This window comes from Equus quagga, chromosome 15, assembly GCF_021613505.1.
Source record: "Equus quagga isolate Etosha38 chromosome 15, UCLA_HA_Equagga_1.0, whole genome shotgun sequence".
NCBI classification, from domain to species: Eukaryota; Metazoa; Chordata; class Mammalia; order Perissodactyla; family Equidae; genus Equus; species Equus quagga.
This window is the reverse complement of record NC_060281.1, coordinates 2,479,536-2,500,100: the sequence shown is the minus strand read 5'-3', so window position 1 is coordinate 2,500,100 and position 20,565 is coordinate 2,479,536. Positions and strand designations below refer to the sequence as shown.

The 20,565-nt window shown below is 38.1% G+C and overlaps 1 protein-coding gene across 1 annotated transcript in view; it reads left to right on the top strand.

Annotated features, from left to right (window-relative positions):
• COL19A1 (collagen type XIX alpha 1 chain) overlaps positions 1-20,565 on the top strand; it is a 304,996-nt gene that overhangs the window by 124,964 nt on the left and 159,467 nt on the right. Inside the window, exons 13-15 of the mRNA XM_046638990.1 lie at positions 825-878; positions 9,755-9,808; positions 11,403-11,438. Of these exons, the coding sequence (XP_046494946.1) occupies positions 825-878; positions 9,755-9,808; positions 11,403-11,438 (144 nt within the window). The remainder of the gene's footprint in view (positions 1-824; positions 879-9,754; positions 9,809-11,402; positions 11,439-20,565) is intronic.

Sequence of the window (20,565 nt, the reverse complement as noted above, 5' to 3'; positions counted from 1 at the left end):
TACGCAGGTAGGCAGGTAGATGGATAGGTAGACAGGCATTTTTAAAAAATTTTTTGAATTAATACTACAGATATGCAGGGTGCACTAATAAAAGTATATACCTTTCAGAAGGTAATCAAGTGAATATATATGTCACTATGAGTATGTGTCATCAACAATGGTATTAGTGGCCATTTTGAACATTTGTCACTTTAAATTAACCAAAATAGGTATTAATTAACACTCACTAAATTTCTTAATCCATTACTTGTGTCTTACTTTTTACATCATGAGAGCTTTCCTATAGTATAAAATAAAATTCATAAACATGATTTTAATGGCTGCATCATATTCCATTGTGTCTATGTGCCGTATTTTATTTAACCGGTTTCCTGTTATTGACATTTAGGATGTTTCTCTTTTTCTTACTACTATAAATAGCATCCCACTCTACATCTTAGTGCCTTAAAACTTTTCATCTCTAATTATTTCCTTAGGATACATTCTCAGAAGCAAAAATCACTGGGCCAAATGAAACGAACAGATTTAAGACCCTTGACGTATATTGCCGAATTGCCCTCAGGAAAATTCTTTGTTGCTTATAGAAGAAAATAAATAATCCTTGTTCTATTTCTATCCTTTTAATCATTTTTATGCAGCTTTTCTTTGAGCCTTTAACCTTCTCTTTGGTTTTAGCCCTCAGAATTGTTTTTTTAATAAATATTTCTTTCAAGGGATTAGCAAAGTAATCATGTTGTTATAAATACCCAAACAATGTAACTCATTTTTTCTTAGTAAAGGTTTTCAAATGTAACATTTTTCATCACATAATTGTCTCTTTCTAGGGTGAACAAGGAGAAAAAGGAGATCCAGGGTTGGCTGGCATTAATGGACAAGACGTAAGCCTAACTCTTTTTTTCTAACATTCTGTTTACATTTTGCCCCTGAAATATGCTGACTTTCTGGCACTGCTAAGATTCTGCTATCCTTGGGAGAACTGGACACCATCAGTGGATCAGGAGTCAAGGAGGGGCTCCGGAGAGGCCCAGGGTTGTTAGTTTTGTTACAAGTGGTTCCTTAGTTTTATATATCTTGTCTATTTCATACTTGCGTTCATCCTTAGCAGTCCTTTCGTCCTTGCTGTTTCTGGCTTGCATCTTTCCCCTCTTCCTTTCTCTGTCTTTTTTCTTCTTACATGCATTCTCCTGTGGCCTGTGCTTTTACTCAGGGCTCCTTTTCATCTTACCCCAGATCTCTGTCCACTAAGGGGACTGTGAAGGTGGGATCCTAGGCATGAAAGGGAAACCTGTGTCTGCGTGTTGCTCACCTGCCACTGCTCAGTTCTTCAACCTCAGGGTTGCAGATGGCATCCTGGGATGCCATCCCCAGGAACAGCCTCAAGTCCTAGCATCTCTGCCTCTTCTCACTAGAACATTATCCCTCTGGAGCTTCCAGTTCTTATGATGACATTTGAAGGATAGCCCAAATCTGGTTTTCCTCTGAAATGCAGATTGCTCTTACTTCAGGTCAAACTCACCATTGGCTAACTTTACTGGGGGAAGTGTCTATGATGAGAATTATTTTTTTCCACAGTTTCCTTTTTTCACTTTCGTAAAAATGTTTTAGAAAGGTTCTGAAGGGCCACACTACCTGATTTATGGATAAAAGAATGAGGAGGCCAGATTTGGTTCCCTGATGTCCTGGAGCTGTTATGAAGCCCATCTTGTTTGCAGTCAATCGTTATAGTGGGAAGAGATGCTGATTGTGTGGTCCCTGGAGCCTGTGGACCACGTAAGAGGGATACCTGAGGGGGCGGGGGCTCCAAAAGAGAAATGTCCCCGGAGTTAACACTGGCTTGGTACTCTAACCCGACGACTTTACTCTCTTCCTAAGAAGCCCCAGTCGAGTCTTGAATATGACCTTCATTCTTGTTCCTCTCACCTATGAGGTGATTTTCTATGCCAAAGAATGAGCTAGCATCAGTGGCCTGTAGCTGGAGGAGTCTGCATCTTCTCTACCTCCTTTGGTACGTCAGGACGCTGCATGTCACAGCTGTTGGCCCTACACTGAAATAGAGCGTCTGATTCACCTCCCTACCCCAGTCCCAAGGTACCTGCTGTAGGGATAAGCGTTCTGGAGGGGAAAGCCCGAACCCGGTTGTGTCCTAGGTCTGCCACTAGTTGAGAAAATCACTTCTCAGAGTCTGTAAAGTAATAGAATAGATTCTGAAGTCCCCATCACTATAATGTCCTGTCATTTTACACGAAGAGATTAGTAAGATTACGAACTTGAAAATCATTATGCCATCTAAAGCCTTTGTTCAGGTGTTTGGAATTCCCGCTCCATGTAAGGCAATGTAGGGAAAGGAGAGAGGAGCCCAGCTGGAGCCAGGTGGCGGGGGGCTGGGTGTGAGGGGCTTGCCCTCCCCTCTGCACACAGGGCAGGCGGGCCCAGTGTGTTCTATAAAAGGGATAGAATTTGGGCCTTCGCCTGTGTTTTTGCTCTTTCTAGCATGCTCTTTGTGAGATCAAAGACCATTTCTTGGAATCTCTAGTTCTTAGTAAATGTTTAGAGTGAATAAGTTCCCAGTAATTATTTACTAAATTTTCATTTAAAAAAACTGGGATTATTATAATAGTCTAAAATATAAGAAATTAGAGTCTAAACTGGGATAACAGAGAGAGAAAGGAGTGCGTGCACAGATAGTGATATTGCAGAGGTAAAACATACGTAATTTGGCACTTTATGGCAGTAGAAACTCAAAATAGCCCAAGATTTTGACCGTTCATCCTGGGAAGGATATTGTCTTGTGATAAACGCATGGGGGCTGAACAAGGTTAATGACAACGTTGCCAAAGATAACCAAGCTGCATGTCTGTGGCTCTCTGAGATGGAGGAGCAAAACAAAGATTTTTAGAAGTTCATTATGATAATATTAGAATTGAAAGAGAGGGAGGATTTATCCAAACACTTGGCTAAAACTGGAAGGAGATTTGAAGGGTTGGAACCCAAAGTAGGTTCACATTAGCTTATAAATTTGGAAATTTTTCTCATGTTGTCTGACAGTAAGGTGATGTGGCTTTTTAGAATTAATTGATTGATGCACACATGTGGCGGAGTGCCTGCTACATGCCCAGATGCTCGGGCAGCCATGGCATGAGCTCCAAGTCTGAACAAGGCCACCTCGCTGAGAGAGCCCATGGCCCAGTGGGCAGGGTGACCTCTCCTCTCCGACAAGGATCTTGAAGAGCCCTTCACATGCCCCCAGTTGCAGGTGTAATTTCTTTAGCACCATCACTGTCTAATGTATCTCATTAGGTACACGATAAACCATGACAAACATTAACTTTTCTCACTTCGTTACTTTATGATGTGTAGATGATACTATTTTCCTTTCCTTAGTTTTGCCAAAGATATTCAGGAGTCATGACTAAGGAGAAATCAGAGAAAGTATTGAAAGGTGTCCTTTTTCCCTCTCCTATCACTAGAATGACTTTAAGTCCGAGGAAAATGGACAAATGCTCGATTATTTCATTCTTGGTGGTGATGTGTTAATATTGTGTTATAGTTCAGAAACTTTTCACAGGGAGTTTGAAATTCAATCCGTACCCCAGCTTTATGGGCTGGCGAGCGTAGCGGGTGGTACCATCCCTGTTTTCAGAGGCAAGAAATAAAGATTGGGAAATAAAGCAACTTTCTTTTAGAAAATGGTAAAATCAGCCTTTAATTCTACATGTTTGACTGAAAAGTCTATTTTCCCTCTAAATCATGCCACACTTGCCATTGCCTGTTTGTCAATGCTCAAATAAACTGACTGCCCACTAAAATCACTGAGCGATTATGAAGGTTCGCTCTGACTTTCAGTCCGCGAAGGTCCACGTTCTTAGGGAATGAAGGTTCTAGAATAGCTGTTTCGATCTGAATTAAAGTCAAGCTGTGATGGGATTATAACTTCAGAAACATCCTGTTAGAATGCAGAGGGAATAAACTCAATGGCCCAGCTCCCTCTGGCTAGTTTCCAAGTCAGAGAAAATTGGAAGAATTTAATATCCCTACTGAATGAATTCAAAAGCCTTTTTAATAGTCTTTATTTTCGGATATTACATATAGTTTGATGTAAATGTATCTTTTAATAATTTCTTCCATTTCAGCTTTCCCACAAAATGGGCAAGCTCACTGTGGCAAGTGTAAACCTGATTTAAAGGGCCATATGCGGCAGTTCAGTCTTCCTTAACGGGGCACTGTTGGTGTTTTGGGCAAGACAAATTCTTTGTCCTGTGGGGCTGTCTTGCAAGAGCAGAGTGTTTAGCATCCTTGAAGGTCAACAGCTAAATGCCAGTAGCAGCTCTTAATCATTAGGCCAAAAAAAACAAAGGACTCTGATATCTTTCTAAATGCATCTTTGACTGTGTGTGTGTGTGAATAAACTTTGGATTGATCTCCACAGTATTAGAGTATTGAGCTAAACACATGTTCCTATTTCCCTCACAGTCTAAATGATGCATAATAAATAAATAAATAAACCAGATTGAAATTGTAAAAAAATTGAATTGCTAGAATTTAGCCTTCAAAATGCAAGACCTTAGCTTTACACACATCCTAGTTTATAATTAAGTGATTTTGGTTGTGACCTAATATGAGACACATTCAACGATGGCATCTCAGAATGGACTTGAGAGGGAGTCTTATAAAGTTGTTAATGTGGCCTTCAGAGGCAGACTGCCTGGCTCACATCTGGCTCTGCCTCTGCCTACCTGGCATCCTACTTGGTACATGACTTATTCTCTCTGCCTCAGTTTCTTCATTTGCACAATGGGATGATAATATTAATAACACTTATCTCAAGGCTTCTTTTTTTTTTTTTTTTTTGAGGATGAAAGGAGTTGTCATACATAAAGCATTTAGAACAACGTCTTGTATGCAGTAAGAGCAATATAAACATTTGCTATTATTAGAAACTGGGTTGAATAAAACATTTATCTCAAATAGAAATATCTTTTCATTTGTTTGTTTTTGTGGGGTTATATAATCTTAGAAAAGTAGATTTCAATCATTCAGTTTAGTCTCTTCCTCTGCATCTTTATTATTGTCTTTCAAACATCCCTTATCAGAATTACAGCATCTGATGTTCCTAAAATAATCATGTTAATCTCCTTATACTAATGCAATCTGAAATACTGAATACAAAAGTATTGAAATCACAGAGCTGAGATAGCTGGCGACAGCTGGTGCCACTGCTAAGGAATATGATGCAGTCAGTGGAAGTCGGGGCAAAGAGTTGACTGATGACTTAAAAATTTTTAACAAATAACATTAATTCGTATCATGTTCTGATTTTTAAAGATGCTACATACCATGAGTAGTAGGTCTTCCAATAAAAATTAATTTCATAGTCTACCTGCTTTTATAATTCTAATTGTAATACTGTCCTTCAGCTTTCATAAGGGTTCCTGTCTCCATATAACATGCAGAATCAACTACTGTGCTTTTGAGAATCTTTATATACGTGAATTTTATTGAGAACCTTTATAGTAAATGCCTATCTTATTCAATATGAAATTCAGAGTCTGTTCCGTTTAATTCTTCATGCTTTATGGTGAGTGCTGTGTCTTTTTCTCCCCAGTACTGAATAACCATTGATAGCAGCACCAGTGTGACATGAGGAGAAAAACTACACTTGAAGAGGCATTACTGATCTGTTTCTCAGAGCCCATTATGGTGCCCTGGCCTTAAGAACACTGCACTTTATCACAGGAGGACATGAGTTACACGGTCCTACTTCAGTGGCCATAAAAGTGGAAGCTTGGCAAATGCAATGCTTCTCAATGCGGTTTATCCTTTGTGAATTAAAGCACAGTTGTTCCATATCCATCAAACTGAGTACAACACTGAACAGAATGAATTATTAGTGATCCCTTAGACTTGGACTTGAAAAGTAAAAGCAACATTAAGTTCCTACCATGTGCTAAGTGTTTTTACGATGTACGATTCTCAGAACAACCCTTCAAGATAACTATTATTTATACCTTTTTTATAGGGAAGCTTAAATAACTTACCCAAGATTGGGTGTAAAATGCCATTCCTTTCCTGACTCTCCTGAAATCCACATCCCGGAAGTCTTGAGCACTTCCAGTGGAATTAGGCATCTCTGGAACTGCTGTGTGCATCTCCGATAGTGCTCAATATTCACACTGAGTCGTAACTGGTTGCATTATCCTCCTTCCACCTTCCTGACTGTAGTGATAATTAACTGATTCAATTGCCATAACTCTCCTTTCCGGAAGTTGCAGTTAGGGTTAGTCAGGCAGGAATGTTGACAATTTTTAATATATTATTTTATGTCTAAAATAATATTTTTGTCACAGGTAACATATGTGATGATTGTGTCATAGTAATAACTGGAACACCAGTGGATCCAGAGCTCAGTGTCATCCCATGCCCACCCCAGAGTTAGCCATTTTCCTGAATAATATAATAGTAATAACTATTATTATTATAATAATGTTTCCTGCTTAATATTCCTTTCCATTTTTAAAAATAATGTTTTCATGTTTATCTGTTCATAGGCATAGGGGGTTTAGTCTTGCATGTTGGTAGCTGTTCAATAAGGCTTGTTGAATAAATGAGTACTTGATGCCTTTCTCAGCCATTTCTTTCTTCATGTTTGTCTTTTCTCTGGATAGTGTTACACCAGCAAGAAGATAGAAAATCTCTTTTTAATAAATTTTCAGCTCGGTAAACAGCATAGCCTCCTAGCCACTTACTTAAGCGAAGTGCAGATCACCTTGATGCTTCCATTCCCTGTCTTCATTTCCAGCATATCTGCAGGTCCTGCCTTCTATGTGCCAATTCCAACCCCTTCTCTCCATGTCCACTGTCACCCGCGGTCCCGCCATCTTGCCTTCTGGCCTGGAAGCTGTGATAGCCCCTGTTCTGCTTCCACTTTTGCTGAGTACAATCTATCTTTACATTGTAGCCAAAGTGACTTGGGAGGGTGGGGAGCAGACAGTCACATCCTGTATTTCCCTGCTAAAACACTGAGTAGCTTCTCACTGCACTTAGAACAAAACCCATCCTTCTTCCCGTGGCCTACAATTCTCTATGTGCCGTGACCCCTTGCTCACCTTGACTTCATCCCCTGCTCCTCTTCTGCAGCTCAGGACGCTCACTCCTTTCACCTGCAGGCTTTTGTGCTTGCGTTTCCCTCTACCCCCAGCATTCTTCCCAGGATCATCACATGGTTGGCCCTATAAAACCACAAATGTCACCTCCACACAGAGGCTGTTTCTGGCCCCCCCAATGGAGTAGCAGCTTTCCCCCTTTGCCCTCGTAATATTCACCCTGTTGACCTGTTTGTCGTCAGCCACCTCCTCTTATAGCATGAGTTCCATAAGGGCGAGAATCTTGACTTTGTTAAGGAAAAAATTATTCTGACACTTGTTAAAGCAGTAAGGAAGACTTTTTATTCAAGACTATTGCAATTGGAGTATTGAAGTAGGGGAGAGAGATTGGGCTCAACTGGGAAGGCAACAAGGGCAAGTGGGGATATCTAGCTAATGAACAGAATGAAGGTGTCAGTGGGTGGAAAATTACTAAGAGCAGATATCAGGGATAGAGGGATTCCTGCTAAACTGACTTAACAGGATTCTCTCAGAAGACAGGCCAAAGACTTAAACCTCAAAAGTTGAGGATGAGGGATTGATCAGATGTCAAGGGGGGGGGGGGGGGGGGATGGTTCTCTCTAAACTGAATTAACGAGATTCTTGCTAAAACTGGGTTAGGCAGACCAAAGACAGGACAGAAGGGGTACCAAGGCTGAGGCCTAGTAAAGAAGACAGCTCAGAGGAGCCCGACTAAAGTCTGGTAAAGGAGAGCCTTTGTCAACTTCTTGTTCTTTTTTGTATCTCTAAATAGTGCTATCTAGTATAAATATTATATGTTATATGCATTATATAATATGTAATATTATATGTATGTATTATATTTTTAAATATAGTATTACAAATTCATAACAAATGTAAATATATTACATTTTCTAGTAGACACATTAAGAAAGGTAAAAAGAAACAGGTGAAACTAATTTGAATAATATATTTTATTTAATCCTATATCCCAAATGTTATCATTTCAATATATAATCAATATAAAAATTATTAAGGGGCTATTTTACACTCTTTTCTGTACTAAATATGGAAAACCCAATGGGATTTTACACGCACAATGCATCTCAACTCAGACTAGTGACATTTCAAGAACTTGAAAGCTACATGCGGCACATGGCTACTGTAGTGATGCTGCAAGTCTGAAGGTTGGAAATGTGACTGCATACCAGGTATATAATAAGTGTTTACTGAATAAATGGATGAATGGGTGAGTGAATTAAGAATAAAGTCTATTCAAAGAAATGGCGATTTTCTTCCCCCAAGTGTTCAGAACATGCTGGTCCCAAGTTTTACTTCAGAGGCTTGTATAAATAGAGTATGTGTTGCTTGATTTGGGAAGGAATAGGTATTTCAAATAGTAGGAGAATATCACATCTCAGATATAATTTTCACTCATCCTAATTCTATAACTGCTCCAAAGTAATGATAGAAGAAACAAAGCTATGAACTTTTATCCATGAAGCTATTTATGCAACTACAAAGGTTTTTTGCGAATTAGGTGCTGTTTTCACCCATTAAATTTTTTCTTAAAGACTACAGTTTTCACGTACTCTCTGCAACAAGATTATTTTAAATATCCAGTTTTCTTTTGTTCCTTTAAATTCATCATCGGCTTCTATATGGAGTAGCTATAGGGGAGGCATTTGGCATTGTTTATTTGCCACAAAATGTCAGAGCAGGAATAGCTGGGTCCGTCAGCTAGGAACAGTGAGACCCCAGGTTTGCTGTGCATCGTGTGGCTTCAGAATATTCCTTTTTTCCATTATTGTTCTTCCTTCCTCCAATGTGTTAAAAAGGATCAGGAAAGCTCTTTATTCCTGTTTACCATACAGCCATGATGTGTCTGTCCAGCTTTCTTACACTGTGAACGCACTCAGTGTGGAACTGACCTCCTCAGTGAAATCTATCAGGATATTGCTGAAAGCTGTCACTTCTGAGTCAGATCAACTAAATATCCACCCCAACACTCGAGAGTCCAGAAGATTCATGAATATAGTCATCTGATATGCTATCTATGTCTTATATAGTTTCATTTTGATATCTTTACAAATCCAGGTAGAAAAAAAGACAGGAATTAGAGAACTAAAACATACTTCAAAACAGGAACAGCTTACATTTTAGCTCCAGCTTTATGAGTCATAGGAGAAGAATACATCCTTCGTTCCTTTTCCCCCACAATTAGATTTCTTGATGGAGATGTAAAAATGTCTTTGATTTAAATCTTGAATTTTTTTGGCAAGCTTTATAAAGACCAAATCAATGCTAAATCAGAGGTATTTAAATATCCACATATTTAATCCAAAGTGGATACTTAAAAGCCCATATAGATCTAAATGATGTTCTCCCAGATGGTGAATTAATGTAATTTGAGCAGGAAGCAAAGTTGCACAAATATGCAGTATTGAGGCCTCGCGCTGGCGGAGTGTGTCTGTACCCTCCACAGCACAGATGTCACTTAGCATGTTAGTGCCGGTTGTCTCTATCCTATGCACTGAAAAATGGGTTTGGGAATCCAGTAAATTATGATTTATCTTGTGACAAATGACTTGTTGGAAATTGAAGCATTCTCTGAAGTGTATATAGAAATCACAGTGGTTGTATTCTTTGCACAGGGTTTGAAAGGTGACTTGGGTCCTCGTGGTCCACCCGGCCCAAAAGGAGAAAAGGTATTGTATTCACTCGGGAAAGTGCCAATCTTTTCTGAAGAAAACTCTGAGAACCTATGCAGTGACTTTTCATTAATACTGTTCAACTGCCAAAAGTGGATTGTGTTATAATTAACCAAAGGCTGTTACGTTAAAAGCATCTGAACCAGAAAAGCCTTTTGGTTCATCTAATCAGTTTGAAGAGACTCAATGCACAGTTGCTGGTCGACATTAATTTGTGTTTTTAAGATTCCCCTTTTCTCTCCCTTGCTTAACAGCATGAGGTATTCCATCACTAAATTAGCAGCTGTGTCCCGTGTCAGGGACCCTGCCAGTAGCACTGAGGTGCTACCCTGATGGTGAAGCAGGTGGCCTTTCGGGGGAGGGAGGCTCATTTTGAACCTCAGTGTTAGTCTAAATGCTCCATTTCCTGCCACCTTTTCTTGTATGCCATTTTATAATTGGCAGCGACCTTGAAAAGAGAATTAAGAAACAGTAAAAGCAAGAGTTGTGATGAAACTTGAATGTGTGGATGTTCGGCACTGTATTTTGTTTCTATTCTCAGCGCATTTAGAAATCCTTCAGGTATTTACAGCATCCACATATTTAATCCAAAGTGGATACTTATGTATCTACCTCTATGTTAAAGCTGATCTTGCACATCAGCCCTCGGTGACTGATTTAAGCTACATCAATGTTCCTTAACAACTATTGGTTATTTTTATTCAATTGTTTCCCAAAAATAATGATTATACAATACTAAGTCTTAACTTCTGAGGTGACTATATGAGATGAGAAAAGAGAAAGCCTGAGCACAAGAATGCAGCCTCCCCGTGCCCCACACACAGTGTGTGGTCTCCATGATGTCCCCTCAAACAAGGATCATAGCAGAGATGCTTGGTCTTCGTAACTGAGTTCTTATGAAATAAAGAGGGGTGCTGATGCAGTCAAGCATACAGGTGACGTATTTATAAACTGGAAAATAGTGAACTTTTAGATGAATCATTTTTTAAAGATTTTGAATAGTTTGTCAATATAATCACCTGGTAATTTGTATTCACATAGGTCAGCAAAGCAATGTTAATATTTAAAAATGCATAAATATAGGCAAAGCCTCTTACAGTTGATGGCAAGTGCAATGCCAACTCAGCAGAGCTTTAGAAGAGACAATGGGACTGCTTCTTGCAGCTGGAAGGCGTGAAGTGGGGAGACCCACTTATTATTTCTGCTGATCCTCGTTCTAACTTTGTCAGAAAAATTATCCATCGTTGTAACATTTCCCAGCTGCTCCGCTGGCAAGTAACCATGTTGGAAGAGATATTCTTTCTAATTTTGGATTAGTAGACAAAAGAATAGAAATTAGATTATTTTAGCTTTTCAAAACAAGTTCTGCTGCTGCAAAAAGCATGGGTGTGCTCAAGGTGATATTTATGTCATGAAAGCTAAAAGCACACGAGACATTTTTTGTTGTGCAGAGACTTCTTTCAAGATAAAATTCTATTTTTCTTTCCTTCAAGATTTATCTAGATATTGCTTCTAGCCACTCAGAATATTTATAAATCATATGTGCAAAAAGGGACTATTGGTAATTGCAGCTTTTAAAAATCTATTTTAGGGAGATACGGGACCCCGAGGACCACCAGCCTTAACTGTAAGTATTCTTGAAATCAAAATTCAAAATTGGAATATGTTATCCTGTTTATTATTCACATTATGTCATGACTAAACCAGAATTAAAGCCATAGGGTATTTTGAGAATCGAAAGTGACCTTAGAGTAGATCTAGCCAAATCTCCAGATTGGAAAGATGGGGTATCTGCCCACAGCAGTGAACTGTTTCACCTGAGGTCATACCTGGAGTTATCAGCAAAGTCCGGAGGCAGCACCTAGCCTGAGCAATTTCCTCTACCTTCCGTATGGTTCCTAATTTTGCCCCTGAAATGCTTGATTATACCTTCTTAATGTGACATTTAAAGTTCATGGAAGTAGAGACACTTCTACTTACTCTAAAAACTGTAAAAGAACGAAATTAGCCATATACCCAATGGGTTAAAAACAGCACCCTATTTCAGCTGATTCTTGCATTCCCCCCAAACCTGCCCAAGACCACTGTTTATCCCTACATGATTTGCTTCTAGGATCTGCAAATAATAAAATGGCAAAATTTCAGTAACAGATTTATGAGAAAAGTCTGTGATGTGCGAATAATTGGATTGTTCTCAATTAAATAGTTCATCATTTATTAAGCATTTAATCATAAATATATAATGCTTTTATATTTAGATACAATTTACTGTTATAGATTTTCTTCATAGGCCGTTGAGGATTCTCATTTACCTTAAGATTTGATCTAAGACTGACTCTAAGCCTAATGGAAAAGAGGAAAGGTTTTTAAATAGGATTATTTCTAGCCCGAGGTCTCTTGAATTTTATGTTGTTATCTAATGACATAAGTTAAGAATCTAAATCATCAGTTTCAAAGACCTGTCCTGGCCACAGAAGGTCAGGTGGTTTAAGGATGTCTTCTGGTATCTGGATGGAGCTCTTCCCAACAGGCCAGCACGGGACTGTCAGAGGTGTGTGGCTTCGATAGCGTTTCCGTTTATCTTTGCACTTGAAAATGTCATTCTGAACAAGACGCTAATAATGCCTTACACAAATAATCTTTGCAAAGCTTACCTCAAGGACAAATGCCTCTTCATAAATGGAAAATCTAAGGAACCAAACAGATGACCGACTTAGGAAGAGCCAAATTGAATTTGCAGTGGAATTCTGTGCTTGAAGCTTTTATTTTCAAGATGGAAATAAAAACTATTTATTTGAGAGGAGGTTTTAACTGAGCACTATTCCATGTTTCATACTTTGTGGAGTTTATTTTAAAAATGATTTGGCAGTGATTTAGAGGCAAGCCGGCTCGTGTTCGTTAAGTCGCATGTTTCTCATTCTTCAGCTAAGTTATGTGTTCCACTACTCCACTGAGTTGTCTGGTTTCCTCGTCGTTTTCAACTTGTGTTTGAAGACAAAAATGCCATCCATGTGTATCATTTCACCTGATAGGCAATTTCAGCCCCTCACCCAGAAGATTGTATTGCACTCTATCTGTTTTGTGGATTTTTAATGACAGCTGATGTCTTCCTGCCAAGTTGCACCGTAGTGATGTCTCTTTGCACTACGCAGCTGGCTGGTACCCAGGAGTGCAAGCCAATTTTTATGCTTGTCTAAAGATATGACAAGGCAAAGAGATTGTGAAATGAAATGTTTTATTTCATAAAGTAAAATACTAATATTATTTAGGTATTTCTATTTGTATGCTTGTCATTACTTTATTAATGTAATCAATGGTTAACTATGCAGTAGGGTAAACTGAAGGCGATATCAAGTTACCATGCACTAAATATTTCATTGTTCTTACAATGCAGGTTGATACATTTTAATGAAGTGATTGATAACAATCTACAAGGGAGCCAAAATGACTTACACCACTATATTTGGATTAAATGAGGCACCAATATATAGCAGTCAATGAACTTAGAGTTCATCCTTAGTGGTTCTTAAAGCCAGCTGCACACTCACTCCATGGAGAGCTTTAAAACATGCCAATGTGGGCCTCCAGCCCCAGAAATTATAACTCAGTAGAGCTGATGGGGAAGCAGCATGTTTAGAAAGCTCTCCAGGTAGTTGTAATATGCAACTGGAGTTGAAAGCCACTGTTTATGGGCACTATATTGGAAGAAGCTTTTTCCTACTCAGAAAATTCTTTTAGACTTTTGAAGAAGTCTGTCTTTCATCTGAAATCCAACTTAATGCATGGTAATAAAGAAATACCTCTTTCCATTAGGGAGGCACATGAGTAAAGCTAAATTAAGACTGAAGCCTTCTTGGCTAAGTGGAGGAGATTAGGGCTAGGAAGTTTCTCTTAATTACAACCCTAACGCAGCCACTCAAGGACTCCTGTGGGCTCAGGTGCCTTAATGCGTCTCAAAATTTAACGTGCACTGGAACATTCAGGGGTCCTGTTCAAATGCAATTTTTATTCCGTAAGTCTGACGTGAGGGCCCGAGAGTCTGCACTTGTAACTAGAGGATGTGGAGTCTACTACTCCTCGGACCACACTTGGAGTCCCAGGCTCGGTTCCCAATATTCCCCAGCTGGCTGCAGACGCGCTGCCTCCTTCCATGGGGCAGTGGTTCTCCACCTGCACTGCACATTAGAATCACCTGAGATGCTTTAAAAACTCCTGTTCCCAGGCTGCCCCATAAACCAACCAAGTCAGAATCTCTGGGGTAGGACCCAGGCAAGAGTTGTCTTAAATTTTTCCCAAACAATTCCAACGTGCAGCCAAGATTGAGAACTAATACTCTGAAAGCGTGTCGAATACTTTTCGCCACAGCTTCGTCTTTCACAGCTTGAGCAAACATTTTAGAATTACTCATTGCATCAGTATTTGTATCAAAAACACACAACCTGATTACTTTCGGAAGCTTCCAGGAAATGCCAGATTCTCTATTAATACTTGTGATTTGGTATCTAATTACTTGGTTATAGAGGATGAACATCTATCTCCACATTTACAACCCACCAGCGAGGCCGTCAACAGTCCTTTCTTGAGCAGGACCACAGGCGTTAGCAACTCTAGTACACAGAGTTCCAGAGACATCTAAGCAGGCAGACCCGAACTGCCCTGAATAAATGAGGAAAAAAAGCTGAACACTTTTTTCCCTCCAAAACATGCACAGTATATTTATTTTACTTTTATTTGTATTTTGCTCAATAAGAAATTGAGAGAAATAGTAGTTGAGCACGCTGAAACATTGAGTGTCCTCATGCAGGGCAATGCTTTTTTGTGCACAACATTTTTGTGGAGGGTTGTGTTTATCCCTGTTATTTGCATGTCCCTGTGGATGACCATGCTTTGGCTAATATTTTAAATTTTAAAAATCACATAGAACCATTGCATTAAAAAAAATCCAATACATAAAGCTATCCGTCTATTTTCATTAAATGGTACTTTGTTTCTCATTTATACTTTTTCTTATAACTGGCTGGAATCATCGGGTCTCAGTGGAGGAGATGGGTCAGCAGTAAGAGAGGCCAAGTATAGAAGGAGGAAGGAAAGGTAAAGTTGTGGAAATGGTGTCAGTGAAGCACAGACCAGAGTCCTAGACGCAGCTTCATTAATTAAATTCAACACAACAGCTCTCACTCCTTCTTCCACCTTTCGCTGTCCCACCGCCTCGAAGTGTTCTCATTGCCAGTGACCAGCGCCTCCTCACTCTCCAACATACGGGGAACCTCTTACTGAGAAAGCCAACCAAAATGGAGCTGCAGTGTGCACTCCACTCCTTTGCTATTTGCAGAAATGAGATCCCATTTAGAATGTCACAAGTGAATCCCTTTGATAGCATTTGAATCCATCTATAGATTCATGTTCGCAATCATATGGACAGAACTGCCTCAGACAAAAAAAAAATAGCTAAAAAGAAGGAGGATGGGGAGAAATAAAGAAGGAAGGGAGGAAAGAAGGAAAGAAGGGAGGAAGAAAAGAGAAATCTGGAGCCTGTAAAAACTTCATAGAGGTTAATCATTATGGCATTAACTGTCACTTACAGCATTTACCCTTTAAATATCCTCAGTCTACTTGACTCAGAAAAAAATGGAATGATACTTTTTGATACAATGTTAATAAACTTGTGAATCTTCCCACTTACTTCCTTTAATTTACAGCCTTTCCAACAACAAAAGATTAAGGAATAAATTCAAGCACAGTTCTATGATCCCTAAGTGGAATGTCTGGAAAGTAGTTGATAAAACAGTGCCCGAGAATCTTCCCTAAATGCTTCTTTTTACAAAATGTCCTCTGGAGATATGGTAAGGAGGTTGAAACTCCTTTCGTCTCAAAAGGTGAGAATGTGGTTGAATTACACACAAAAAAAAAAGAAAGAGAGAAAGAAGGGAAATCTGTGTTTGCCACCATAAACCCACTTCCATGTGTCTCTTGCTAGGCATATTTTCAGCAAACACAGCTGGTTGAAAATAAAAAATTTAATCAGATCACTTTGATTTCTTTTCAGCCTCTTTTTGGATGATACCAAATTCACTAATTAGTTTAGTACTAAATTAACTATTGTGTAAACATAGTAAGCTATTATACTAGTTTACAACAAATGCAATTTTAATGCTCTAAAGAAACAAATATGATTATTTTACCTGATTTAAACTAATTAGCTAATCATTCTTTCCATATCCTTTTTTATATGTCAAAGTGATAGCCATTTTTTAAAAATGACACATCTTGTTATATTGGAAGTAATGATAATGACAATATTAAATGGCAGACATTTATCAAGTGCTCACTATGTGTTATTTAAATCATTCCCTAAGGAACCCTGTGAGATAGAAAATGAGTATGACCACAGAGCAGGTGAGGGAACTGAGTATGGGAAAGTATAAGTAATTTGCCTGAGGTTACAGAGGTGCTAAGTGACAGAGCTCATATTCAAACACCTGTTTGAATCTAAAGCCTAAGCTGCTTTTTTTTACATTTGAGTATAATTTTATTTAAAGAAGTCTCATTCCATTATTTTATTTTTTCCAGCTTTATTGAGATATAATTGACATATAACATTGTATAAGTTTAAGGTATACAACGTAGTGAATTTATCATATATATATGTATATATATATATGTTACAAAATGATTACTACAATATGGTTAGTTAACACATCACCTCACATAGTTACAAATTTTTGTATGTGTGATGAGAACTTTTCAAATCTACTCTCTTAGCAACTTTCGAATATATAGACAGTATTGTTAACTATAAGTCACCATGCTGTGCATAACATCCCCAGAATTTATTCATTCGATAAATAGAAGTTCTTATCTTTTATCACCTTCACCCTTTTCCCCCACCTCCCACCCCTGGAAATCTGTTCTCTGTTTTTATGAATTTGGGGTTTTTTTAGATTCCATGTATAGGTGAGATCATACAATGTCTTTCTGTCTGGCTTATTTCACTTAGCATAAGGCCCTCAAGTTTCATTCATGTTGTCACAAATGGCAGAATTTCCTTATTTTTATGGCTGAATAAATAAGTGAATGAACGAATAAATGTAATAAGTAATTAAATATATCACTAAATAAATAAGTTACTTTCATCCATCGATGGACACTTTGATTGTTTTCATGTCCTGGCCATTGTGAATAATGGTGGAATGAACATAAGAGAGCAGATATTGCTTCGAGATGGTAGTTTGATTTCCTTTGGATAAATACCAGAAGTGGGACTGCTGGATTGTAAGGTATTTCTATTTTTAATTTCTTGAGGAACCTCCATACTGTTTTCCATAGTGGCTGCACCAGTTTGCATGCCCACCAACAGTGCACAAGGGTTCCTTTTTCTCCACATCCTCACCAACTCTTATCTCTCGTCTTTTTGATGTTAGCCATTCTGACAGGTGTGAGTTGATATCTCATTGTGGTTTTGATTTGCATTTCCCTGATGATTAGTGATTTTGAACACCTGTTCATCTAGCTGGTGGCCATTTGAATATCTTTGGAAAAAAATGTCTATTCAGGTCCTTTGCCCATTTTTTAACTGGATTTTTTGTAAAACCTCAGCTCCTAACTTCTACTGCATGCCTTATTTAAATCTAGGGCAGGAAACAATAAAGAAATACCAAGGAGATGTCCTAAACTATTACAATAATTAAATTTTTAAAATCCAACTTCCTTTTATCTCCGAGCCAGAGTTTAAGAAATCAAGTGCCTACCAGAGATTGGATGGGTAATGAGAATGCGTGACGTGGCTCAGTGTAAGACATTAGCGCTTTCTGGGGACTAGCTGACCGGGACCTCTATCTCAAAATACCAAATTCAAATTCAAAATTACTTAGAGACTGTTTAATGCTGACTGCATGATATAATAAATTATATGTATTTGTTATCCAAACTAAACAAATGTTAATAGTTTGTAACATTTGCTTCAGATTTTTTAAACAAACAAAAATATTATTAGGTGCTGGTTTGCTTTCTTTTCACCCTGAGGGAGCTACTATATTCATGATGAGGTTAGTATTACTACACATTTACCCCACAGATATGCAGTTAAATATTCTGTGCGTTTTTCATTAAAATAAATGGTATCCTCATGCATAAATATTTGCAAAATTTTTTCCCTATCATACTGATTTTGAGATGCATCAAAACTGATCTTGTAGATTAGATTTGTTCTTTTTAACTGCTCTATGGTCTTTTACTACATGACCATACCCCTAGGCATTTTTAAATTGATGAACATCTGGATTATTTCCCTGTTTTTTCTTTCAGTAACAATGTACAACGAAGGTATGTGTGCCTGTCTCTAATGCACATGCGTGTATGTTTTTCTAGATTATAAACCTAGAAGTGAAGGTATTAGGTAAGCGAGTATTCCCTTTTACAGTTTAACAGGACACTGTCTGATCACTCTCTGAAGAGGCTATTCAGTATAGTCAGCAGTTTACGAGACATCCTATATCATCCCCACCTCAACAATATTTGGCATTAGTAGACATTTCGGTGTTTAATACACAAAAAGCCCAGAATCAGATCTAAGCACATATGGGGCCTTGGAATGTGATCAAGGAAACTATATAAACCAGTGGGGGAAGGGTAGACCATTCAAAAAATGATATTGGGCCAGCTGGCTTTCCATAAGGTAAAAAAAATACATTCCTCCCTCATGATGTTTATTTTTATATATTGACCTTTATCCACAACTCTGCTAAACCATCACATTAGTTCTAATAGTCTGTCAATAGATTCTCTTATCTTTACTATGTAGATAACCAGATTAGCCTCCAATTATAACAATTTGCCTCTCTTTTTCCAAAATGTTTATTTCCTATTTTTTTTCCTGGTCTTGTTACATAGGGATTATGATTATTATCCTAGTCTGGTCCATGACTTCGCTGTGAAGGCTCTGAAGTTTCGTATTACATGATCTTTCTTGTTATTGGTTTGCTTTATTTGGGGTTAGATAATCTCACATGAAGAAGATGGTGGCATTAGCCTTTTTCTATGTGAGTGTCTGAAGTTTTACATTAAGTATGAACTAGCTGTATTTTGTGGGGGTTTTTGGTTAAGGAAATTTTCGTTCTGTTTCTAGTTTTGCAAGAGTTTTATCTGGACCAGCTGTTGAATCTTATATAGTAGTAGTATTTTTATGCATCTGTTGAAGTACTCATATATTCCTTCTCCTTCAATATCTCAGTGTGGTTAACCACCTTATACATTTTCTGAGTGTGAACCATCCTTGCTGTCCTAGGATAAACCCTACCTGGTCATGATGGACATCTTTACCTCATTCATGAAGGATAAGGAATTCTGGTTTGTCAGTCTCTTTTTTCTCTCAGCAGTTAAAAGTGTTTTCCCTGTCTTCTGGCTTCCTTTATTTCTGATGAGAAGTCAACAGTCATTCCAGTAATTGTTCCCTGTTTGCAATATGTCATTTTTCTCTGGCTGCTTTCAAAATTTTTATTTTTATCTTTGGCTTTTAGCAGTTTGATAATGATGCATGTAAGGGTGTTTACCTTTAAATTTGTCCTGCTTATAGTTTCCTGAGTTTCTTGAATCTGTAAAGTTATGTCTTTCAGCTAATTTGGGATATTTTTGTCCGTTATTTCAGCAAATATGTTTTCTGCCCCTTTATTTCTCTCCTCTCCTTCTGGGACTCCAATTATGTACATGTTAGATGTTTTAGAAATATTTTCCCACATGTCCACAAAACTCTGTTCACTTGTTTTCCATCTAGTTCTCTTTTCTTGGGATTGGATCATTTCTGGTGAACTATTTTCAAGCTTACTCATTCTTTGCTCGTTTCTATTCTGCTGTTAAGCCCATCCTTTGAATTTTTCATTTCGGATGCTATATAATATTGTCTATTTCTTTGCTGACATTTTCTATCTTTTCATTCCCTAGGAGCCATATTTTTCTTCATGTCCTTGAGAATAGTTTGAATCGATGCTTTAACATCTTTGTCTGATACTTCAATCATCTGCATAATGTCAAGTTGGTCTCTGTTGACTGTCTTTTCCCTTTAGAGCGGTTTATGTTTTAATGCTTACTTCTCTGTCAAGTAATTTCAAATTGCATTTTAGACACTGTGAATGATATGTTATAGAAACTCTGAGTTCTGTTATGTTTCTCTGAAGAACATTAATACATTTTTAAAGCCAGGAGTTAATTTAGCTGAACACACATTACAAACTTGACACCTGCTAAAATCCTGGTTTTGTTCTTGTCACTTGAGCTGGGCCACTTGGAGTCTACACTGCACATGTGTGGTTAGGGGTCAGCCAGCGATTTGGGCAAAGTTTCTACACAGAATTGGGGCCTATTTTTCTCTTTTCAGAATTTTGCTTCTGCACCCTGCTTTGCTTTCCAGAGTTTCCCCCTAAATTCTGTCCTCTGATTTCTCAGTCCAGCAAGATTGTGGCTTTCCATATAGCCACGCATGACCCAAGTGGGGCCTGCTCTCAGGCTAAATGTCTTAAAACAGGAGATTGACCACATGCTGTTTCATTTTACCAAATGTCAACTCCCCTCCAGTATCTGCCTGCTTTTGTTGAGTTTGCAGTGTCTCAGGTAGTTGTTTTTATATTTTGTCTGGAGTTTATAGTTGTTATTTGTGGGTATGTCAATCCAATAGAAGATACTAGGCCTTCCTATGATATATTTTTTTATACTTATAATTTACTTAGAAATTTTGCATTTGTAAGCATAAGTGAGTTAGCCTT